Raw genomic sequence first — 22,467 nt, 5'->3', positions numbered from 1 at the left:
ATCATCCAGGATACTAGTCTTTTGGAACTAGTTACTGCTGGGGGGAATTCCCCTTCACCTTGCGAATATCCCTTCATTATACCCCCATGAACTATCCTCCTATGCACACAAATGCCTTGTCATTTTGAGGTTGATTAAGTCTTCTCCTAATGACCAAAGAGTTTTGACTCCCTTTCAATGGCCAGCGCTTCAAATTCTCTTGTCGATTAACCTCCAATGGCAACGCTTCAACTCTTTGTTATTGATTCCCCTCTAATGATTAATATTCCTTAGACAAGAAAATACGCAACAATATCCACCAACAACCCTTTGTTACAACATCCATCAACAGTCACAATCGCTCATCGAGATCGACATCTCTAGGCTCATCGAGCACCAACAGATTCCAAACTCAACCAACCCCTCTTGAGCTCGATAGGAACTTTCATGTGAGGCCTGGTAGCATTATTGCATGTAAAATCAAATATTCAACCAACTACCTCTATGAATCTTGACGACATTTGATTAGTCAAGAGCTCGAATATCATGACTGGCACTAGAAAATATACAAATCTTGCTTCATGATTTTGTTCTCAATCTAGAAATCTTCACTCTCCTATTTCAACATGACCATTCTCATCGAGGTTTCATGATCAAACAATATTTTGATGCCCATAGGATTGAGAATTTTACTCTATTTATTCTTATCAAAAAATCGTAGTTTGTAAGGACACAATATTCACATCACAGTTCAATGATCAATGACGAACTAAACCAAGCCCGGAACCAGACTAAAACTCAACTTGAAAAGAAACTATGTTTTGGCGATGAATATTGTGCTGGGTGTGTGTTATATTCTTTACATGACTAGCCCCATGCACATGGGGGTTAGAGGGGGCACAGTAGAACCCCCTTCATTGTGTTGGGTGTAGCGGGGGCAAAAACCCCCTTATCGAGGGTCTGTAGGGGGCGGTAGCCCCACTGCATGGGGTTTGGGGCAACGCCCCAGGAAAAAAAAAAAAATGGACCCTATATTAGGTGGGCAAACCTACCTATGGTTTTTTGCATGGGTTTTGCACATGGTTTTGGGCATGATGGTTTTTTGCCCATGGTATCTTGTAGATCCAGTCAAGGGAACTAAGGTTATGTTCCAATACAATATTAATGGATTGGGGTTTATGAATGCTTCAGCATGTATATATATGTGTTGTAACATTGAAAGGAATATAATGAAAAGTCAATGTAGTAGTCTCGATTTTGGGATCTAGGGGAAAATCTCTGTGTATATATGTTTTATGTTTTATGTACTCAGCATTGTTTATTTTTTGTTTTTAGAATTTGTATGCAGATAATTTATGTATAGGGTTAAAACCTACAGATTGCACATTCACCCTTGATGCTCTTTCATCATGTTGGGAGTAAAAATATTGATGCAATTAGGTACCTACACCACAAACTCCAAGCACAATTCATAAAATCTAAATGGAAAGGAAATAATTATAAGCTATATGGGTTAGGAAGCCTATATCACAAGGTAAGAGCAACATAGTTCAAAAAAAAGAGGTTTACCTTAATAGATGGGATCAAATAAGTTATAAATTCCATACTTCACCACAAACAAGCCTCGCTAATATCCAAAAAAAACTAGAATCATGATGACCTTTCACAATCAAGGGTGGGATCACCTAAAGTGATTCTCAAGAATCCTTCGAGGACAAAGCATATGAAGGTATAGGTAATGCTATGTATATAAAATAACATCATTAACAATAATATACACCTAGAGTATAGAACCTAAGATATTAATGTGTTCATTAAAATGTACATCATATCTCTAAGACATAACTTTATGTGAAAAGTAAAAAACCATTCACCATTGCAATCACAATTAAATTATTCATTTATATCTATAGTTATATTTTATTCTAATTTGGAATTATTGTAAGCATACATTGGTTTTAGAGACCTCAGTGCTTGAGTTTGAAGATTAACAGTACACGATGTTGATGAAATTCTAGGGCATTCAAAGTTAACAATTTCTCTGCTTGATAATTGCTTGTGATGCACTTTTACTTCTTATCTTACAGTTTTTTCTTCATTAGCTTATAGATGTGTTCTTTCATCAAGACAATTACCAAAATGCAAAATAAAAGACAAGTGACACAATATGTAGGCTTCTCCAGACCGGGCCAAAACCTCTCACCTCTTGAGAGGAAAACCCGATCAAAATTCTTCTTCTAGATCTTCAATTGATAAGTACCAAGACCATGACACAGACCCTTGACTCTAGCATCCTCCCAAGAACCTTGTCACTAACCTTGATGCTTTTCCTCTTCCTTCCTTCGCCTTTCTTCTTGACCTTGAACTGCTCTCCTCGACTCCTTCTAGAGAAACTCAGTCTTTATCCTTCTCACTGCTCCTTCTTGACTTCCCCTAGAGAATATCAAATTCTAGGTCTTTAATAGTCTCTTCAAGAGAAACCCAGTCTCTAGATTTCTATCTCGGCCTCCCAAAAGAATACTTCTCCTTTGCTTGCCCAGAAGAAACTTCGTTGTCCCAGAACAAACTTATCTTCACACTACCCAGAAGAATCTTCACTATGCCCAGAAGATAGTCACCCAGAAGAAACTTCGCACTCACCTTGTTCTGCTTCTCCTTTGCACTTCTTTTTACCCTTTCTTCACACTTCTTTCTATACTGAATTCAGATTTAAATCCTTGTCCAAATTGTGTGTCACCAAATGAGACCGAGTTGGGTTGTTTATACACTTCTTCACTTGACCTTTAGGTCGAATTTACAGTTGGATTTAGGTCGACTTTATCTAACAGCTTCTTCATCGTTTGTAGGCCAACTTGAAGAGGTTATGTGACAAGTTCTTGGAGGATACTTTACATAGACAATATTGACCTTTTACAAAGTGTAGCATGACTTCATTTACATGACAATGGCTCTTACATTTTATGACTATATGACAAATAAATCCTAAAGACTCTCAATGGGAGCCTTGACTCAAAAAAAAAAATCCTTTCTCATGAAACCCATGAAGAAAGTCAATAAAATAATTTCATTTTTCTTATTTACATCTCATTACATAAAATCATATTTGCATATCATTATGAAGACCGAACCTAGTTACACTTTGCAAAACTCCCTCTTAACTAGCGAGGTATTCATAATGGTAATTGGACTTTCTTAGCCTGAATAATATCTCATAAGAATAATGTGGACTTGTAACTCATTTGTATAACATCATATCAACCAACATTGTTATAAAGCAAGGCCTTAACTAACAACTCCATCTCTCCACAAGATATTGAGCCCAATGCTGGCGAGACCAATGATTTATAAACACGCTCATCATTGTCTCTCTAGGAACATATCCCACCTGGGTTCACTCAGGATATGCTCCATGAGAACTATTCTTATCTTGGACTCCCTAGTCCTCAAAGAATATCAGCTCTCCACGACTACTCTACCATGGGACGCCATATCTCATCCCCAAAGAGTATCAGATGCCAAATGATTACAATCCTCCATTCTGTCTTCCCAAGTGAATATCAGAACAACATGTCTATCACTCTTTTTAAACAGGGAGGTTTTATTCCATTAAATGAATGTACTCATTCCTATCACCAAAAAATGTACCTAAGATCCCCGCTTAGGAATTTCCAAGTTTCTTCCAAGTAAGAAACTTTTTCTCAGGCTCCCTCTTAACCAGGGACCTATCGCAACTCCTTCATGTGGATATCATGTAAATACCAGTTGCTTGAAGAGCTCCTTCCTTCGATGTCATGATTTTCTTCTTTTTCAAGGAGTCTTCATCTTTGGGAACTTCTATATAGGGCACATATCATTCATCACTTTTATTCATGAGTCATACATGTCCTCATATCATCATAAAGTGATCCATCAGATTTTCCATTTGGATTTGCTTCATGTCATTCTGCTTTCATGCCATATTTCGGAAGGACATCTATATGATCTGCTTGGAATTCATTTACAGATCTTCCCCTTGACGGTCCTACATAAGCCCAACCAGATGTTAGTTAAAAATAATTAATGAACACTTCAACTCAAAATTACTTTTGTGATGATCTTTCACCATGACATCTTCCCATAAGTATCATCATTCTGCATGTAGATTAACACGTCTCCCACAAATATCCATTGTCGAGGGTCTCTATCTTTTTTCAACTTCCATCAGAGCCTTCATATCTTTCCGGGAGATATTCTAGTCAAATCTTATTGGATTTCGGATGTTGAATTACGTCTTCCTTCGTTGCATATTCTTCCAATCTCTTCTTTTCTTTTGTCACACATTTTATTCCTAGGAGCTTCTAATCATAGTTCCTTGATTGTAGTCAGCTTCCTCATGATTCATATGAGAATATATATTATGTTGATTTCATCTAGTGCGACTTGTGCTTTTGTTGCAATCTTTCGGAGGAGGAGATCCTTTCTTTTCTTGATCATATTTCCCGGGATGGAAATAGTGACCCATATTATTTGCAACCATATGACATGACTTTCATAATAATCTATGTAAGCATACATACCTTATCTTTCTTTCAGCCATCTAGACTTCCTGTAGCAGCTTCATTTGAAAGGACTTTATCATGGTTTCTTGTTATGTAATTATACCATCATCCATTGAATCCCAGGAGTTGGGATTCTTGAAGAAAACCTTCACTTCCTTTCTACACCGATGAATCCTTTGATGGGAATTCTATAAGAGAAACTCGAGGATGTTTCACATCCTCACCCGACAGATGTTTTCTTCTATGATGATCCCAGACAATGATGACCTCTACTTCTATATGTATTAATGAGGTTTCCTAAGAGCTTCCCATTCTTTGTAATCAGTAGGATTTGTACCAAACATACCTTTTTCTTCCTATGTCACGAGCTCTTACTTCTAATGCTTCTATCACGATTCTTCTTTCTAATACGATGCATTCTGTCTTATTTACATTTCTTCCTATCTATAACTTACAAGTGAAAGGAACCTTCTAATGAATAAGATCATCTCAGTCATATTTTTGCTTCTTCCTTCTTACGCTTCTTAGTCTCAAGTTCTTTTACTTCCTTAGTAGAATAGTATTCGTCCCTGTCCCTCTTATGATTAGGACAGTCTTTTCTATAGCGCCCAAAATTATGAAAACCATAACATCTTTCTTTAGCCATGTTCTTCCTTTTCTTCTTTGGATTACTAAAGTTTCCAAATTTTCCCTTTCGTCTTGTCTCTATTTGTTCCCTTCTATCTGATCTTTCGTCACTTTCATTCTTCATCATGTCTTCCTCTGCTTTGCAGAGATACCATAATCTGATGAATGGGATAGCTTCCTCTTCCCTAGTAGCAATGAGGTTACCTTGTTCATCATTTAATGCATTTAGAATAGAGGAGATTATTTTGTTGTCAAATACCATCTCTCCTAGATCCTTCAACTAAAATTTTATTTGAGATGCTTTAGAGAGACATGACGATATCCCTTCACCTTTTGATACTTTCAATTTATGAAGATCAAATCTAAGTGATAAGATCTTTTCTATCGCGCTTCTAGAGAAAAGTTCTCCCAGCTTATCATATATTTCTTTAGATGTCTCCAACTTGGCTACATAAGAAATGAGTGAATCTTCGATGGACTCCTTGAGAATATTTTGAGCCTTCAGATCCCTTTCCATGTATTCAGACAATTCTTGTTCTTCAAATGGCTTGGAGACCTTCCCATGGACATGATCCATGAATTCATTTACTTTGAGGAAAATGTCTATCCTTGTTTTCCAAACAAGGAAGTTTGATATCCCAACCAGCTTTTGGTATTCCTTAAAAAATGAAGTCATTTTTACTAGATTGTATTATAATAAGAGGTACTTACCTGAGAAGATCAAATCTTCAACTTGATGATGAACTAGTTGCTTCTTACTTTGAATCTTTTGGTGAGGGAGGACTGCCTTCTATGAGATCTTTGCTTCAATAGAGAGAGGATTGACTTTTGATTCAATATTTCATAGATTGAAGAGCTTCCACTTTCTTTGAAGTGCTTCTAGTGTTTCAGTCTTTCTTCCTACTTCCTTCTCCGATCTAGGGTTTCTTTTATGTAGATCTTGATATTGTTGATAACCTTCGACTAGCTTTGATGCCTTCTATGAAGATCGATTCTTGTGTGTCAACTTGTTTTGACTGCCCCTTCTTGCCTTCAACACCTAAGCTCTAATCCCATGTTGATGAAATTCTAGGGCATTCAAAGTTAACAATTTCTCTGCTTGATAATTGCTTTTGATGCACTTTTACTTCTTAAGTTATAGTCTTTTCTTCATTAGCTTATTAATGTGTTCTTTCGTCAAGACAATTACCAATATGCATAATAAAAGACAAGTGACACAATATGTAGGCTTCTTGAGAAAGGGCAAAAACCTCTCACCTCTTGAGAGGAAAACCTGATCAAAATTCTTCTTCTAGATCTTCAATTGATAAGTACCAAGACCATGACACAAACCCTTGACTCTAGTATCCTCCCAAGAACCTTGTCACTAACCATGATGCTTTGTCTCTTCCTTCCTTCGCCTTTCTTCTTGATCTTGAACTGCTCTCATTGGCTCCTTCTAGAGAAACTCGGTGTTTATCCTTCTCACTGCTCCTCGACTTCTCCTAGAGAATCTTAGTCTCTAGGTCTTTACTAGTCTCTTCTAGAGAAACTCGGTCTCTAGATTTCTATTTTGGCCTCCCACAAGAATCCTTTTCCTTCGCTTGCCCAAAGGAAAGACTATCTTTGCACTGCCCAGAAGAATCTTCGCTATGCCCAGAAGATAGTCACCTAGAAGAAACTTCACACTTCCCTTGTTCTGCTTCTCCTTCACACTTCTTTTTACCCTTTCTTCACACTTCTTTCTAGACTAAATTCAGATCGAACTTCTTGTCCAAATTGTGTGTCACCAAATGAGGTCGAGTTGGGCTATTTATACACTTCTTCACTTGACCTTTAGGCCGACTTGATAGCTGGAGTTAGGCCGAATTTATCTAGCAGCTTCTTCATCGTTTGTAGGCCAACTTGAAGAGGTTATGTGACAAGTTCTTGGAGGATACTTTACATAGACAATATTGACCTTTTATAAAGTGTAACATGACTTCATTTACATGACAATGACTCTTACATTTTATGACTAGATGACAAATAAATCCTAAATACTCTCAAAGGGAGTCTTGACTCAAAAACAAAATCCTTGCTCATGAAACGCATGAAGCAAGTCAATAAAATAATTTTGTTTTTCTTATTTACATCTCATTACATAAAATCATATTTACATGTCATTATGAAAACTAAACCTAGTTACACTTTTCAACACACCATTAGAGAATGTAGCCGACTCAAAAACAAAATCCTTGGTCATGAAACCCATGAAGCAAGTCAATAAAATAATTTCATTTTTCTTATTTACATCTCATTACATAAAATCATATTTACATGTCATTATGAAGACCGAACCTATTTACACTTTTCAACACCCCCTTAGAGAATGTAGCCAAAGTAGTCCTCATATTTTGGCTAGAATTATGTGGAAGGAGGCCTTTACATGCTACTTCTTGATCCAATGAAGCATGAGGTTGTAGTGCATGACATTGGCACTCCAAATAAAGATCATTCCATCTTTCTAGAGGCACATACAAAGAAGGTATCATGGGATGGAGAATCCTTCCAACTTTTAGACAAATCAAGTGCGGGTATGGCAAGGTGCTATGATTAAGTTAGCTATTTGGGAAATAATTTGACACCTAATGTGAAAGTTATATACACATTTAGATCCTAATTTCATAGAGCCATCTTTGTATAAGGAATTGATTGGTTCCCTAATGTAACTTGTGAATACCAACCCCGATATTCATTCTGTAGTGAATGTTTTGAACTATTTCGTGATTGAACCTAAACAAATTAATTTAAAAGATGCCAAACATATGCTAAGAAATCTAAAGAGAGCAACCCATGAAATGAGTTATATGAGAAATAGAAAGTTGTTACATGTATAGGAAAGTTCATTGGGAAGATGCCAAGCATCTCTAAAGGGAACAACCCATTATGGCACGAGTTATCCGAGAGCTAGAGAGTTGTTACATGAAATTGTATATCCAAATTAAGTCGAGTATGCATATACAAGGAATAATGCTTCTAGTTACTACTTAAGCTTGGGATTAGTTATGTTCTCCTACTTTCGTAGGAAACAAACATCAAATCCACTTAATTCATTGAACTAGAGTTTATGCCCATGTTATCATTATGTTATGAATCCATTTGGCTTCAGACATTGATTGTAGAGTTGTTTAATTAAATGTTCAAGCTCTTGATTATGTACTATGACAATTAGAGTTGCATTATGGTCTCTAAGAATCTGATCATTCATGATTGCCCCAGGCATGCTAATATTTAATGCCATTTCTTAAGCAAAAAAGGTAGTTATTAGTATTGATCATATTCTCGTTCATTTATAGGTTGTTGGCATTCTAATGAAACATCTTGCAAATGTGGAAATTGGAGATTTTGAGAGAGAAGCTTGACATGGCAAAGAACGCCTTCCTCACAAAAAGAGAATGTTAGGTTTTATTGCTCCAAGTTGTTGCCCTTGGAAGATGACACATGTGTTGAAGGGAATTCCTTGCAAGATGGGTGTTATGTAGGAGAGAATTCCTTACACCCCTATGAAAGATGATTTGCACTAAGAAACATGACATATTCTATTTTAGTTAAGCAAGGTTATGATAGACTCAATGAGAGATTCCTCTTACACAGTTATGATAGCTTTATACAATTTCCTTTCATTGAAGAATGTGTAAGAGTTATCACTGTCAATCATGTTTGATATCCACTTCTTCTTCTTGTCAAGTTTGATAAGGGGAAGGGCACACTAGTTAGGCATTCATAAGTGAGGTGTGCATGTGAATGTGAAGGTTCAAGAGAAGCCATTTTAGTCCCTTAGACAATATTTTATTTTTCTTATGTTTAATGAAAATATAGTGATCACTACTAGAGAATTTCAACTTCTTGTTAGTTATAATCATGCTAATGTTTGGGTAGACCAAATTTATTCTTTTCTATATGCAAATCTCGTTTTCTTGATATGTAGTGTTTGCACTTTTGAGGTTTTCATTCAACATTTTTTATTCATGCAAAGTTAAAGCTTTGATTGATGTTTTAATCTTCTTGGTCATTTTAGTAGGATAAACTTAAGTGTAGATTTGTTAATCATGTGGATGTAAAAGTACACCAACCAAAATCTTTTTATTACATCACTTGTCCATTTTGTTTAAGCATGTCAAGCCTAAAACAAACTTTTAATCTTGCACATCCTCTAACACAAAACTATAGTTCTATCTTCACACTTGTGGATATCTTCACCCATCACTATCTACACAAAGTTGCAATCAACTACACACTAACTTCTCTTTTTTCCAGCATCAAAATACCATATATTTCCTAAGTTTAAACACAAGAAACCTTATCACCTACACATATAGTTGATAATAACATCCCTACTTTGTCATAAGCATATACAAATATAAATGCTAACTAAATTAGACATTATCACTGTTTCTTTATTGTAGGCCATACTAAGAAAATACAACTAGGAAATAAAAAAAATGATTGAAAAGCCATGAAAATTTCTCTCAGAAATATTATATATGATACTTTTTTCTAAGACTACTTTCATGTTGTGCTAAATGCTCAATAAAGCACTTCATTTAATTCTTGCATCTTCACACATTGAGAACTTACTCAACACTCAAACCTCTTATACTTATCCTTTGTATTCACAACACTGTTTAATTTGAGAATCTTTAATTAACATTTTGTTAACTTCTAACTATGCAAAATTCCCAATTGAATTGATAGAGAATGTACCATTTAAAAATAGTTTCTTAATAGAAAATGTGTGGCAAGTCTTGAGATTCATATAAAACAAACACACTGAAGCATAATTACCATAATTGACCAAGTTTGACTAAAATAGAGAATTTGATTTCACATGGGTACACACATTAACTCTAATCAAATTGAACACAAGGTCGCTCCCTAATGCTTAATTGTTTTGGGATACAAACTTGACTAGGCCTTCCAAGTTGACTTGTCCAGAAATTGGATCATAGCTACCAAGACTACCCAAGTTTTACTAGAATTAACAATTTGACTTTACATGGATACAAAAATTGGCATAAGTCAAGCCAAGCCCAAGTCGATTCACTAAATTTTCCTTTTATGCAGAGTCAATTAAATCTCCTAAATTAACTCATCAAAACATAGAACCATAATAATCAAAATTGATCAGGTTCAACTAAAATCGACAATTTGACTTTGCATGGATACAAAATTTAGTTTGAGTCAAATTAGACCTAAGTAGACTCCTTGATACTTAGATTTTTTATGTGCACGCAAATAAGTCTCCCAAGTTGACTCGTCTAGGCTTGATGAGTCAACTTCGTTACAACTAAATGAAGAGAGAAACATGTCCAAAACATAATGCCTACCTTTTTCAATGATTTTTAAAGATTATTTTGGAACATATGTTATGAAAAAGATTAATCTAATCATTTAGTCATCATTTTTGTCTATCTATGTTAATGTTGTTAGTAGTAAACAAGTATTCACTGTTGATAATGAAGTACCAAAAAGATCATTTACAATTTTCAATTTCTAAATTTATCATGCCATTTTCCAACTATTTCTCATTTTCCTATTTCAATATTATGCATTTTGGTAACAAAATGAAACAAAAGGGACCAGTAATCAACCACCACAGAGAGGAGGATTTGGTAGAGGAATATTTGGATCTCAGAACACCTTTTAAGAGATTACGTGGAACGATCAGATCAAATAAACCATGACCAAATAAATGCTCTCGAAAAGATAAGGAGGAAGATCCCGATCTGATAATATTAACACCCACATGTACCTCTAGTATCTTGCAAGAGGATTTAAAAAACTTTGTGGATAGAGCATCCATAATATCCGCCCAAATTTATCCACTCTTAATTTTATATCTCTATAATAATAATAAAATTATTTTGAAACTGTCATTCAAGAAGCAGTGTCATGTTGAAAATTCTCAATTGAACAATATCTATAAAGACTAAAAAAAAAAATTGTCCAGACAACTTTAGAAACATAAACAATTAAACTCATAAAGGCATTTAAACATGTTTCATATGTTGCAATGAGCTTTAATATACTATTCAAGCAACTTTTTTTTGGAGCATCTTGTGTAACAAAAGAATCATCTAGTCATCATTTTTATTGATATATGTTGTGGTTACTAGTAGTAAATAAGTATCCACTATTAATAATAAAATAGAAAAATATCATTTTCAATTTCTAAATTTATCATGACATTTAAAATTTTCCCATTATTTCTCGATTAGAATTTATTTACTCTTAACTTTATAATAATATAAATATTAAATTAATAAGATGTTGAAAATTCTCAATTAAACCATAACCATATCTATAAACATTAAAAATATTAAATTAATAAGATGTTGAAAATTCTCAATTAAACCATAACAATATCTATAAACACCAAAAGAAAGTCTAAATAACTTTTAAAATATAAAAACTTAATGTCTAAGATGTTTAAACGGCCTTCATATATTACAATTACCTTTAAGGTACTATTCAATCAACTTTTCCAACACAATCGAAACTCATTGAAAAGGTGCAAAGCCGCATATATTACAACATACTTTCATTATACTTTTCTAAATATATTAATTGTGTTATTTCTTATCAAGTATAGTTTCATACATTTGATGTTACAAAATAACAAAATATTCCAAGGAAATTTTAATAACCAGCCAGTAGAAAAAAAATATGTAGTTGTAAGTTACTTCTTAAATCTCGTAATAATTTTAAAATTTCCTCATATTTCTATAAAAACGATAACAAGAAACTAAAATTCTTAAAAAAAACTACTATCTTTATATTAAAATATGGTTGTAAAATTTGTTAATTAGTGGGGAAAACTTAAGAACTACTTATTGCTAAATAACTATTTTCTAAATAATTATCAGATTGAAGATTTTTCCTTGCCGGGTACTTAAACTATTTTGTTTTTGTCTCATCCAAATTATATTTCTTTTGCTTATGCCTCTACCTCTTCAGAAAATGTATGTTTGTCTATTACCTTCTTGCATTTCTCAATTTGGTGGGGTTTGCTTTATCTATATGGACCTGAAAGGTCATCCTTGTGTCTATGGACGGATATTGTCTGTTTTGCTACATATTTCTACTTTCATCTCTCCATGTAGGTTTATTCAGATTCAGCAACGCTGTGATCAGCAAAGTCTTTTATCTTTTGTTTAAGCATATCTTTGACTCTATATGTAAATATACTTTATATAAATATAAATACTGCTTTTTTTTGTACTGAACGATAAAAAAAACAAAACAAAACAAAACTATTTTCTAAATAATTATGGGAAAACTAAACCTTTAAATCAATCAACAACCTTCTTTAACATGTTTTTAAATTATAAACAACGCATTCTTTTCTTACATTCATAAAATTTGCATTCATCAGTAATCCACATTTACATAAATAAATGCAATTTTAAATTATAAACAATGCTTTATTTTCTTAAATTCATGAAATTTACATCAGAAATCCACAGTTACATAAATAAATACAAAAGACCGCGTTATTCAGATGTATGTCCTCTATTTATATTTTCTATAACTTGTAAATTGGTACAATTTTTCAAGCAGCTATACCTATGTATACTTTTCAGTCAAAATTTTCCTTAGATCATCCACACCCTTTTACAAATTATACACTAGCAATATCATCTGTTCAATGATATTGTAATATCCTATCTTCTGTGTATGTCTCTAAACAACTCAATTTCGGATGTGAATTACAAGTTTCATGGCCTTGGAGCATTTAGCTCCCGCGATTCAATATGTAAGAGGTGTTATCTCGTTCTCCTTGTTAATGGGTTGCTAAGTGGAGTCCAATGAAGCTTTGAAGGATCAATAGACCACTTTGTTTTTGAAGTGCTCTGCAGAAGAACATAATAACATTATTCTCAAGAATCTATACAACTATAGGTACACTCATGCACGTCTGTGCACATACAAAATATCAACTGAGTTCAACATACATCAGTGACTGTTCACCTATTAATTTGATTCCAAATATTTAAGTTATCCACAAATGAAAGATGCCTAGATGCATCTACAAATATAGTGGAACAAAAGATCATAAAGCTTGGGCATCTGACATAAGAAAATCCAATTAATATTGTTGGCGGAACTGCCGTAAACAACTAAAAGGGCTCAAATGACCAAGGCAAACATGATATCGACAAGTTGAAAGGCATGTAAAAGATTTAATTCTTTCTTTTGGGAAATTTATCTTATATCACTGCACTGAAATTAAGGTTAAGAAAAATAAGACATGTAAAGGATTTATTTCTTTCTTTTGGGAAATTTATCTTATATCACTGCACTGAAATTAAGATTAAGAAAAATACATCATCCAGCCACAACAAGAGTATACAGGATACCCTTCATACATAGGAAAAGAAAGTCAGCAGTTGGCCCCGGCTCCAGATTCAAAAATCTACATGCATGGGCAAGGAAATCCAGCAGCTGGCCTTGGCTCCAAGCTCAAGAATCTACATCTTCCCTAAAAATGCCAACATTAGCTGAAATTAATACTGCTAACTTCGATAGCCTGTCAGGGGTAGCCCAAGTGGCTGGGACTTACGGTGATAATGCCATCCACCTCAGTTTGAATCCTGGCTAAACTTGCTTGGTATGGTTTGAGGACTATCATAATAGGTCAAGGGTTTTTCTTGGCAGCAGCACTATGTGATCCTTGATGGAAGCAATGATTGTATGTTTTAGTTACCAATCCCCCCAAATTAGATTGAAAAATTAAATAAAATTAATTAATTAATTAATACCAAAAAAATATAACTCGTACAAAAAAATTTCTTGATTTCATCCAAATAACATGGACTAGTCTCCCCATTTAAAGTTGCACAACATCAGCATATTCATATTAAAAAGGAAACACCTGTCAGTCTTATGGCACCCCAAATGTTTCTTCATGTTTGTCTAGCCATCTATTTGTCCCCTATAGTATACTCAACAACTACACAATCCAAGAAAGCTTTGGCAACTTTGCAGATCCACATAACATGTCTAATATCCCCTTGCAAATCAATTTCATAGGAAATGGACCTGTTACCACTATTTTAGCAAAGGGTTTTCTAGATGACATATAGGGCTGCTGATGGACTTGGGGTACACATCTTTTCCTTTGGTTTGGAGATGATGCTACTTTTATATTGGCCTGAGGTAGACTATCATGGTTTCTCTGTTGGTTCTCTTCATTGTGCATGCTTTTGATCAATGAAAAACCCTCTTTCTATGTATTTCATATGATGAAGGCCAGCTTCAGAATACTATCACTAGTAAAATTTATCAAAAGAATTATCCATTGTTCTGGATGAATTTAGCATATCAAGTCACAGGAACCAGAACATTGCTTCTGGTAAACAAAAGGCCAGAGCTGTGTTAATGCAGAGCTTTTTCTAGAAGGGCGGTCAATTTGAATTATCCCAGCTGCTTGCTTATCGCAGAAGACAGTATGACCCATGGCCATACCTGGAAAAGATAACAGATAATGGGATCCACAATATGTCTAGGGTTGCAGTAACAGAGAGTGTTCTTTTTGGGAAACTGAAGCAAGTGACATCAACTTCATCAGAGACAAATGTACAATATGCCTTCCTGAATATCAAGGAAAAGGCATATTGCGCATTTTAATTATATGTGAGCCTAACTTTCATACCAACTGTATTGCCTTATGGTTAAGGCAAAATTCAACCTGCCCCATGTACCAAGTATCTTTGCAGGGTTTTGATGATAAAAGAATACCGTCCCTTCCACTAAGTACAGAATTACAGTCACGCTATAATTGTGGAACTATTTCTAGTGGCATTTCTGAAGTTGGCCCAACTATGTATGACCTCTTTTGTTGATTTTTCTTCTGCATGTGAACCTAGACTGCGCAGTCCTCACAATTCTTATACGAATCTGGCTTTTGTGCCTCTGTGCACTTCTTCAAAAATTGGTCCCCCTGAGACAAAGCTCCGATACCATGTTAATTTTCCTAACCACAACAACCTGGGTAATTATTTCCTAGCAAATTCCTTGCTGTAAATTACTTAGTACACAAATCTTCTGAATAAAAAGCACAGTTGAGATTTTACCACATAAATAAAGATAAACAACGGTAGCAAACATTAACAAATCTCATTCACATACACAAAACTTACTGCCCATCAAATCTATTGTTTCATCACTAATAATTTACAGCACAAAAGGGCTTCCTTCCTGTGATAATGGCCCTCTATGAAAAATACAAATACAGCAAAACCTTGAAGTTATACCAGCTGATCAAGCCCTCCATGGATTTGTCCCTCGATCTTGATTGGTCACTTTGGATCCTTCTCCCTTGCTGCCCCTTGCACTCTTCCTCAAACTCTACACTCTTGGATAAAAGTCTTTCACCCAATCACTGTCTTGTGCTCAAAGATGTGCCTCCTCCCTTAGCCTAGCCTTCTTTTTATAAATTTGAGTTAATAACCAAATCCACAACCCTAATCTCCAAAGAGATTAACAGTTGAAACTTGAAAATTAGATCTCAACATCACTTGAAATCAACAGTTGAGATTCATCTAATTCACTAATGAAAATAACTTGAGCATTTCATTAGATTAACTCACTTTATTTTATAAAAGTAAGTTACTTTAATAATTAAAGTAATTGCTACAGTTAAGAGTCAATTAGGCTACTTTCGCATGTCTAGACACTCAGAACTTTGCAGAAGTACCTGCCTAAGCTACTCTCATCAACAAGACAGTGGTTATGATGCTTGTTGCTGTTGAACTCCCTAAAGAGGCTTGTGTAGCTTTGTTGGATATGTTTCTAAGCCAGCGTATTTCTAGTTAGGCTTTGCAGTGATTTTGGATACCCTAGCTAGGAATTGGGAGCTTTGGAATCATCCTTGCTTGGAATGAGCTTAAAAAATGTTATGAATAAATATGTAGGAAATAATGTAAATGATAATAATTAATAATGATTAGTTAATTAGTAATTAGGCTGAAGAGTCCTGTCTAAATGAGACATAACACTCCATGAAGAGGCAATTGCATAGTATATAAGCAGACCTCTCGCTCTCATTTGTATCATCATTCTTATTCACACATTTAATATATAATATTTGTATCCTCATGGATTTCTTTATATTCCAAGCCTTCTAGAGTAATTAATCTGAAGAAGGAACTTTGTTCGCTTCATTTGGTATGTCTGATCTGACTTTTGACCATCAACCTGTCGTCAACTATGTTCCGTTGTGATTCTAGCATTTCGCTACCAATTTTGGAGTTTCTCAAGTGTGCTGTTAGGCCTTTGGCCATTATTAGAAGAAAAAAAATTATTATTTAACAAAAAAAAATTATTATATATATAAAGCATTGTTTTAAGCCCAGCCGAATCGACTCCGAAACAGCCGAGTCAATCCAGATCAAAGGGTGGTCGGGTCGAAACAGGGAGTGAATCAGACCAGTCGGTCGAGTTGTTACCCAGCCGGCCGAGCCAGCTCGGTAACAACATAGCGGGCTCGGTAAGAGCGACCAGTCAACGAATTTCAGCGAACCTTTTTTTCTTAAATTGGTTTTTTGGGACCCCAAAGCCCACTCTAATGTGCCTTGGGTTCTTTGGGGTCCATTTCCCTGTCCTTTCCTCACAGCGATCTCATTACATTTGAGTGAGAGTTCGTGAGGAGTTGTGGAGTTTGTTTTTGGAGCAGCAGTGAGGTGTCTTGGGCAAGCATTGTAGCAGGAGAGAGGAGCTCCTTGGGCAGCATTGAGGAGTTGGTTTGTTTGAGCAACTTTGAGGAGGCAGTTTGTGCCTAGAGGTATTTTTTTTTTACGTCTAAAAATCTGTTTCTGCTTCTTTTTTTTGGTGCAAATCTGGAAATTGAAAAAAGTGTTTTTTGTGAAAGAAATGAACATTGAAGCAATGCTATTTTTTTTGTTTTCATTTTCAAATTTTTTCCTTTGATTTCCAAGTGAAAAAATGGCACCTAGAGTGAAAGATGTTGCTTGGGCATATGTTGAAATGGTTGATAGTCAAATGCATTTCAAATTTTGCCACAGAAAAATTAAGGATGGTCCTGGGGGCATTAATAGGCTGAAACAACACTTGGCAGGGATTAGAGGCCAAATTACTCCATGTGAATCACCGGAGATTGGGGAGATTAGGAAGGATTTGCTGAATAACTTTGAGAAGTCTAAAGAAGAAAAGGCTAGGCAAAAAGAATTAGAGGCAGAAATTGGGAGGAAGAGGAGTATACAAAAAATGATGGCTAGCAACCCCCATTTTGATTTTGAAGGTTCTTCTTCTATCCCTTGTACTGATGCATCCAACCCCTTCCGATATGTTCCTCCCTCTTTGGAGTCTATTCAAGAAAATGCTAAGGGTAAAATGAAAAAGAAGGGTGATATGGATATCAAAAGTTATTTCACTGTCACACCCTCCTCTCCATCAGATGCACATGGTCCTGAAGCTAGTAGAACTTTGCAGCCCACTTTAGACGACCATTGGAAAAAAGAATTGAGGGAGATTGCTTGTGATTACATATGTAGATGGTGGTATGATGTTGATATCCCCTTCAATCCTTCAAGTTCACCATATTATGAGCCTATGTTTGATGCTATACATGTTGCTGGAAAAGGCTTCAAAGGCCCTATTGTGCATGAGATAAGGGGGTATCATTTGCAGAAAGAAATTGCCTCCATTAATGAGCATTTGAAAGATTTCAAGGACTCATGGGCAAGAACAGGATGTACCATCATGTCAGATGGATGGACTGATCAAAGGAACCGTACCATTATAAACTTTTTTATCTTCTACCCACAGGGAACCATGTTTCTAAAATCAGTGGATGCATCTAATAGGGTGAAAGATGGAAAAATTTTGTTTCAATTATTGGATGAGGTTGTTGAGGAGGTGGGGGTGGCTAATGTTGTTCAAGTCATCACAGATAATGCCTATAACTATGTTCTTGCTGGTAAATTGTTAGAGGAAAAACACAAAACCATATTTTGGACCCTATGTGCTGCACATTGCATAGACCTCATGCTTGAGGTATTGGCAAATTAGATTGAGTCAAAAACACTGTAGATCATGCCAAAAGCATAACAAAATTTATCTACAACCATTCATGGATTTTCATCCTTATGAGGAGACATACAGGTGGCAGGGATATTATTAGGCCTGCCATCACTAGATTTGCTACTCATTTTTTGACATTGCAATCTATGCTTTCACAACATAGAAACTTGCAAAAGATATTTTCCAGTGCTGAATGGAATCAAAGCCAGTGGTCTCACAAACAGGAAGGCAAAGAATTGAAAAAGAAAGTTAATGAAGAAATATTTTGGAGAAAGGCAGCAGAGATTGTGAAGGTTGTTGAGCCACTGGTTAAGGTGTTGCGGTTGGTGTATGGGGAAAAATTGGCTATGGGCTTCATTTATGAGGCTATGGATCAAGCAAAGGAGCAAATAAAGAGGGTATACAAGGATAAAGTGGGCAATCATTGATGAAAGATGGAACAATCAACTCCATCGCCCTATACACGTAGCTAGGTATTTTTTGAACCCATGATATCATTATAAAGATTTGGCAACAGGACCTTTGAGTGGGGAGGTTAGAGATGGATTGATTGACTGCATTGATCGCATGATCCCATTGGAGTGTGATCAACTAGAGATACACTGATAGGTCACAACTTTCAGCAAAACCACAGGAACTTTTAGGAAGAACCTAGCAAAGATTGCAAGGGAAGCAAATGAGCCAGGTAAACAAAAATTTCAATTTTCAAATTCTTAATACTTATTTTGGTGGGAGGCTTTTGGTAGCCATTGTCCTCAATTGCAGAAGTTTGCAATTCGTATTTTGAGTCAAACTTGCAGTGCTACTGGGTGTGAGCGCAATTGGTCTGCCTTTGAGAGGATTCACATGAAGAAGAGAAACCGTTTGGATCAAAAGCATTTAAATGATCTAGTTTATGTCCAATACAACCTCTGGCTCAAACGCAACCAATTGCTAAACAAAAGAACTGATTCAAATCCCATTGTGTTGGAAGATATTGATCCAACATCAGATTGGGTAGTGGAGAGTCATCCAGCAGAGTTTGATTATGATGAGGATCTTGATTTTGATTTACAAACGGAGGCATCACTTGAACATAATGTTCAGTTGAATGCAAATCCACTTGTACCAGCCTCAGGGCCAGCCCCAAGTCCTCCAGTTGCAGACGCTTCCTCTACTCAACCACGACGAAAGCGCATATCTCGTCTATCTCAATAGCCAGTAGCCAGCAGCCTACTAGTGCTACCACTTCTACAGGTACAGTTGGAGATGATGATGAGGAGGAGCCATGGGCTTCCCTGTCTGACTCTGATTCAAAGGTTGAGCCAAATGATGTTGGCTCCTCTAGCAGTAGCTAGTAGTACTGGTCACAGTTTACTTTTGTTGTAGAGGCCATTTCTAGCCTCCTTGGTTATGTGTTTTTGTTTTAATCTCTATATTATCATCATGTATGTATTGGACAACACACTGGGTGCCATTTTGATATAATGTATATATTCATGAGCCTACTTTGATCATATGTTGTCTTCTATCTATATTCTAAAGCTTTGTGTTTGGAAACATGAATGAAAATCTTTAAAATTATGTTTTTTTATAAAAAAAAAAATATTTAATGTATTTTTTACAATGACCGAGTCATTGAAATCGAACCAACCGAGTCGATACCGAGTCGGAGTTGGAGTCGGAGTTTTAAAACATTGATAAAAAGAAATACAATTAAAAAATTAAAATTAAAATAAAATAAAAAAATTATTATTATTTAAAAAAATCGAAAAAAGAATATTATAAAAAAATAAAATAAAATAAAATAAACATATACTAATACAGATTACAAAAGCTATATAAAAATACAAAAAAGGGAGAAAAAATTACATATATAAAACAAAAATAAAGAGTAAAACCTGTGACTGGATGGTATTAACACCGACGCTGCCACATACTAAACAACAGGTCGTTTACCGCTCACTGACGCCATACTGTTGCCGCAACTCAACTGAGCCCATCTGTTGTTGCCTTCACCACAGGGAAGCCGACGGGCCACACAAACTACCGACTCGACCAACACATCGTTTCAGTGATATTACCCTGCCACTGCTCTTGGCCCACACCGTTACCATTTCCTCCACCCTTCAATCGTCGTTAATATCGTTGCGAGCCTACCAGACCAGATAGACTATGGAACTTCGCCCTCCATCCACACGGTTACAGGAATTCCATGACAAATTGTCATGCAAGTCAAGACTCAAGAGAGACAAAGTGTTAGCGCTATCACATTTTGTCTTTGTGAACGAACTTGCCAAGGTTTTTGCAAGTTATTGCTCGCCCTGTTGTCGTAGCCCATCACATCGACCACTAAAACTCTTACAACTATCCCGCCCGACTATTGTACCCACTCGACCAACCGTCTCCGTCTTTCACGTTGCACGTCTGTCTGGTCACCAATCTCCCTTATCTCAGTCAACCAAGTGAAGCCATCAATCATTGCCATCATTCCCTCAAGTCTCCCCACTTAATAAGTTTAAATTATAGAAGTTTAATTATATAAAATTTAAACTATATAAAATTTTAATTATATAGTTATATTAAATAATTATACAATTATAATATATAGTTATACCACTATATAATTAATCAATCAATTTATTTAGTTTATTAAAAAAAAGGGCTACTTAAAACGCCCTAAGTTCATTGGGACAAATACAAAATGGAGTCTAATCAGGAAACAAGGGAAGGACGATTTTCCTACAATGGTTTTTCGATTATGGATTATAGTTTAATTTCATTAAAAGGAAGTATCCAAGGAAAAGAAATTAATATCGCTATCAGCACAAGCAACGAGGAAAATTACATCAATATTAATTTGGAAAATCAGTTATTAATTCAAGAGCCAAGCATTGGTGAAAGAATAGATATTTGTGGCAAAAAGGAGTATGCAATTAGTGATTTACAAGTGACAGTAGATCATTATGAGTACATATCTCAATTCCATGTTGCAACTATGTATAATAGGAAGATTGACATAATTCTCGGTCAACCTTGGTTTAAGCTATTAGGTACGTTCATGTTTAACTTAGAAAAAAAGATTTTGATGTTTCCTTACAAGAGGACGATGACCATCTTCTAGGATGTGACAATGAAGTCAAAACTGATAAAGCCTTCATCAGAAGACTTTAAGGATATTTCAGACTTGATGTTTCAAGATAACAAAAAAAAACAAAAAGAGCTTGAAGAAGCCATCTGCAATAAAGACAGAAATTTCGCGCCTCAGAGATCACAATGAAAAACTACTCGAACAAGTCAAGAAAGCCAAAGCCACAAAGAAGGAACTCAAGAAGCATTTAATAGAACAAGAAGAAGAAAAATTATGGTTTAAGAGCCTTAAACAAACATTATTAGAACAAATCAAAAGTTTAAAAAATGATGAAGCTACCAAGAATAAAGTCAACACTTCAAGAAATGATGAACTTGTACGTTTAAGGAATGATAACCAAACCCTACTCACGCAAATAAATAAAACTTTAAAATGACAAGAAATCGTTGAATGACAACCTAGAACAACTTCAAGGTGAATTATTGAAGTCGTGAGTCGTTTCAGTCCAAGTTGAAGATAAGGGAATAAATATTGATCCAGTCAATATCACAAGTATGCAGAAGTTGCAATCCAGACAAGGGACATTCCAAATGATGATTCAGTCGCCAACTTAACAACAATAGTGTCTGAAGAAAACCAAGAATCAACCACTATTATGATAGAGGAAAGCCAGACGAAAGGAGCTATGTATCAACATCCAAATCACAAGAGCAGACTTTTCAATCAAGTTACGTACCAGTATCGCTCAAAAAATAAACAACAAAATTATGTTCCCAAGGATACTGGAATTTGCAGAATGCATGCATTCCTATCATAACTATTCATCACAAAATTTGATCCCACAGAAGATAAATCTAGGATAGTTTGATCCCTTCTCAGTGCGACAATTTTGTTTGTCACTTAGATGATCATATCAACTTGTATTGACGGAGATGACTATTCCGATAAGAAAAGACATTTGAAACCGAAAAAGAGATCAAGTCTTTTTCATCGACAAGCTTTTTGAAAAAAGCAATGTTATGAATAAATATATAAGAAATAATGTAAATGATAATAATTAATAATGATTAATTAATTAGTAGTTAGGCTGAACAGTCATGTCTAAATGAGACATGACTCTCCATGAAGGGGCACCTGCATAGTATATAAGCAAACCTCTAGCTCTCATTTGTATTCTTATTCTATATA

The 22,467-nt window shown here is 35.2% G+C and overlaps 1 protein-coding gene across 3 annotated transcripts in view; it reads right to left on the bottom strand.

The window, feature by feature from the left end:
* Positions 1–12,568: 12,568 nt before the first annotated feature.
* LOC149228524 (putative MYST-like histone acetyltransferase 1) overlaps positions 12,569–22,467 on the bottom strand; it is a 273,250-nt gene continuing 263,351 nt past the window's right edge. For all 3 annotated transcript variants that reach the window (XM_089378252.1, XM_089378253.1, XM_089378251.1), the window contains one exon: positions 12,569–13,018. In XM_089378252.1, the coding sequence (XP_089234378.1) occupies positions 12,949–13,018 (70 nt within the window). In that variant the 3' untranslated portion in view covers positions 12,569–12,948. The remainder of the gene's footprint in view (positions 13,019–22,467) is intronic.

Source organism: Pinus tabuliformis, chromosome J (genome assembly GCF_031772625.1).
Source record: "Pinus tabuliformis cultivar Carrire ecotype Pingquan chromosome J, CPIR1, whole genome shotgun sequence".
NCBI lineage: Eukaryota > Viridiplantae > Streptophyta > Pinopsida > Pinales > Pinaceae > Pinus > Pinus tabuliformis.
The sequence above is the reverse complement of the archived record's forward strand: the minus strand, read 5'-3'. Positions and strand labels throughout refer to the sequence as shown.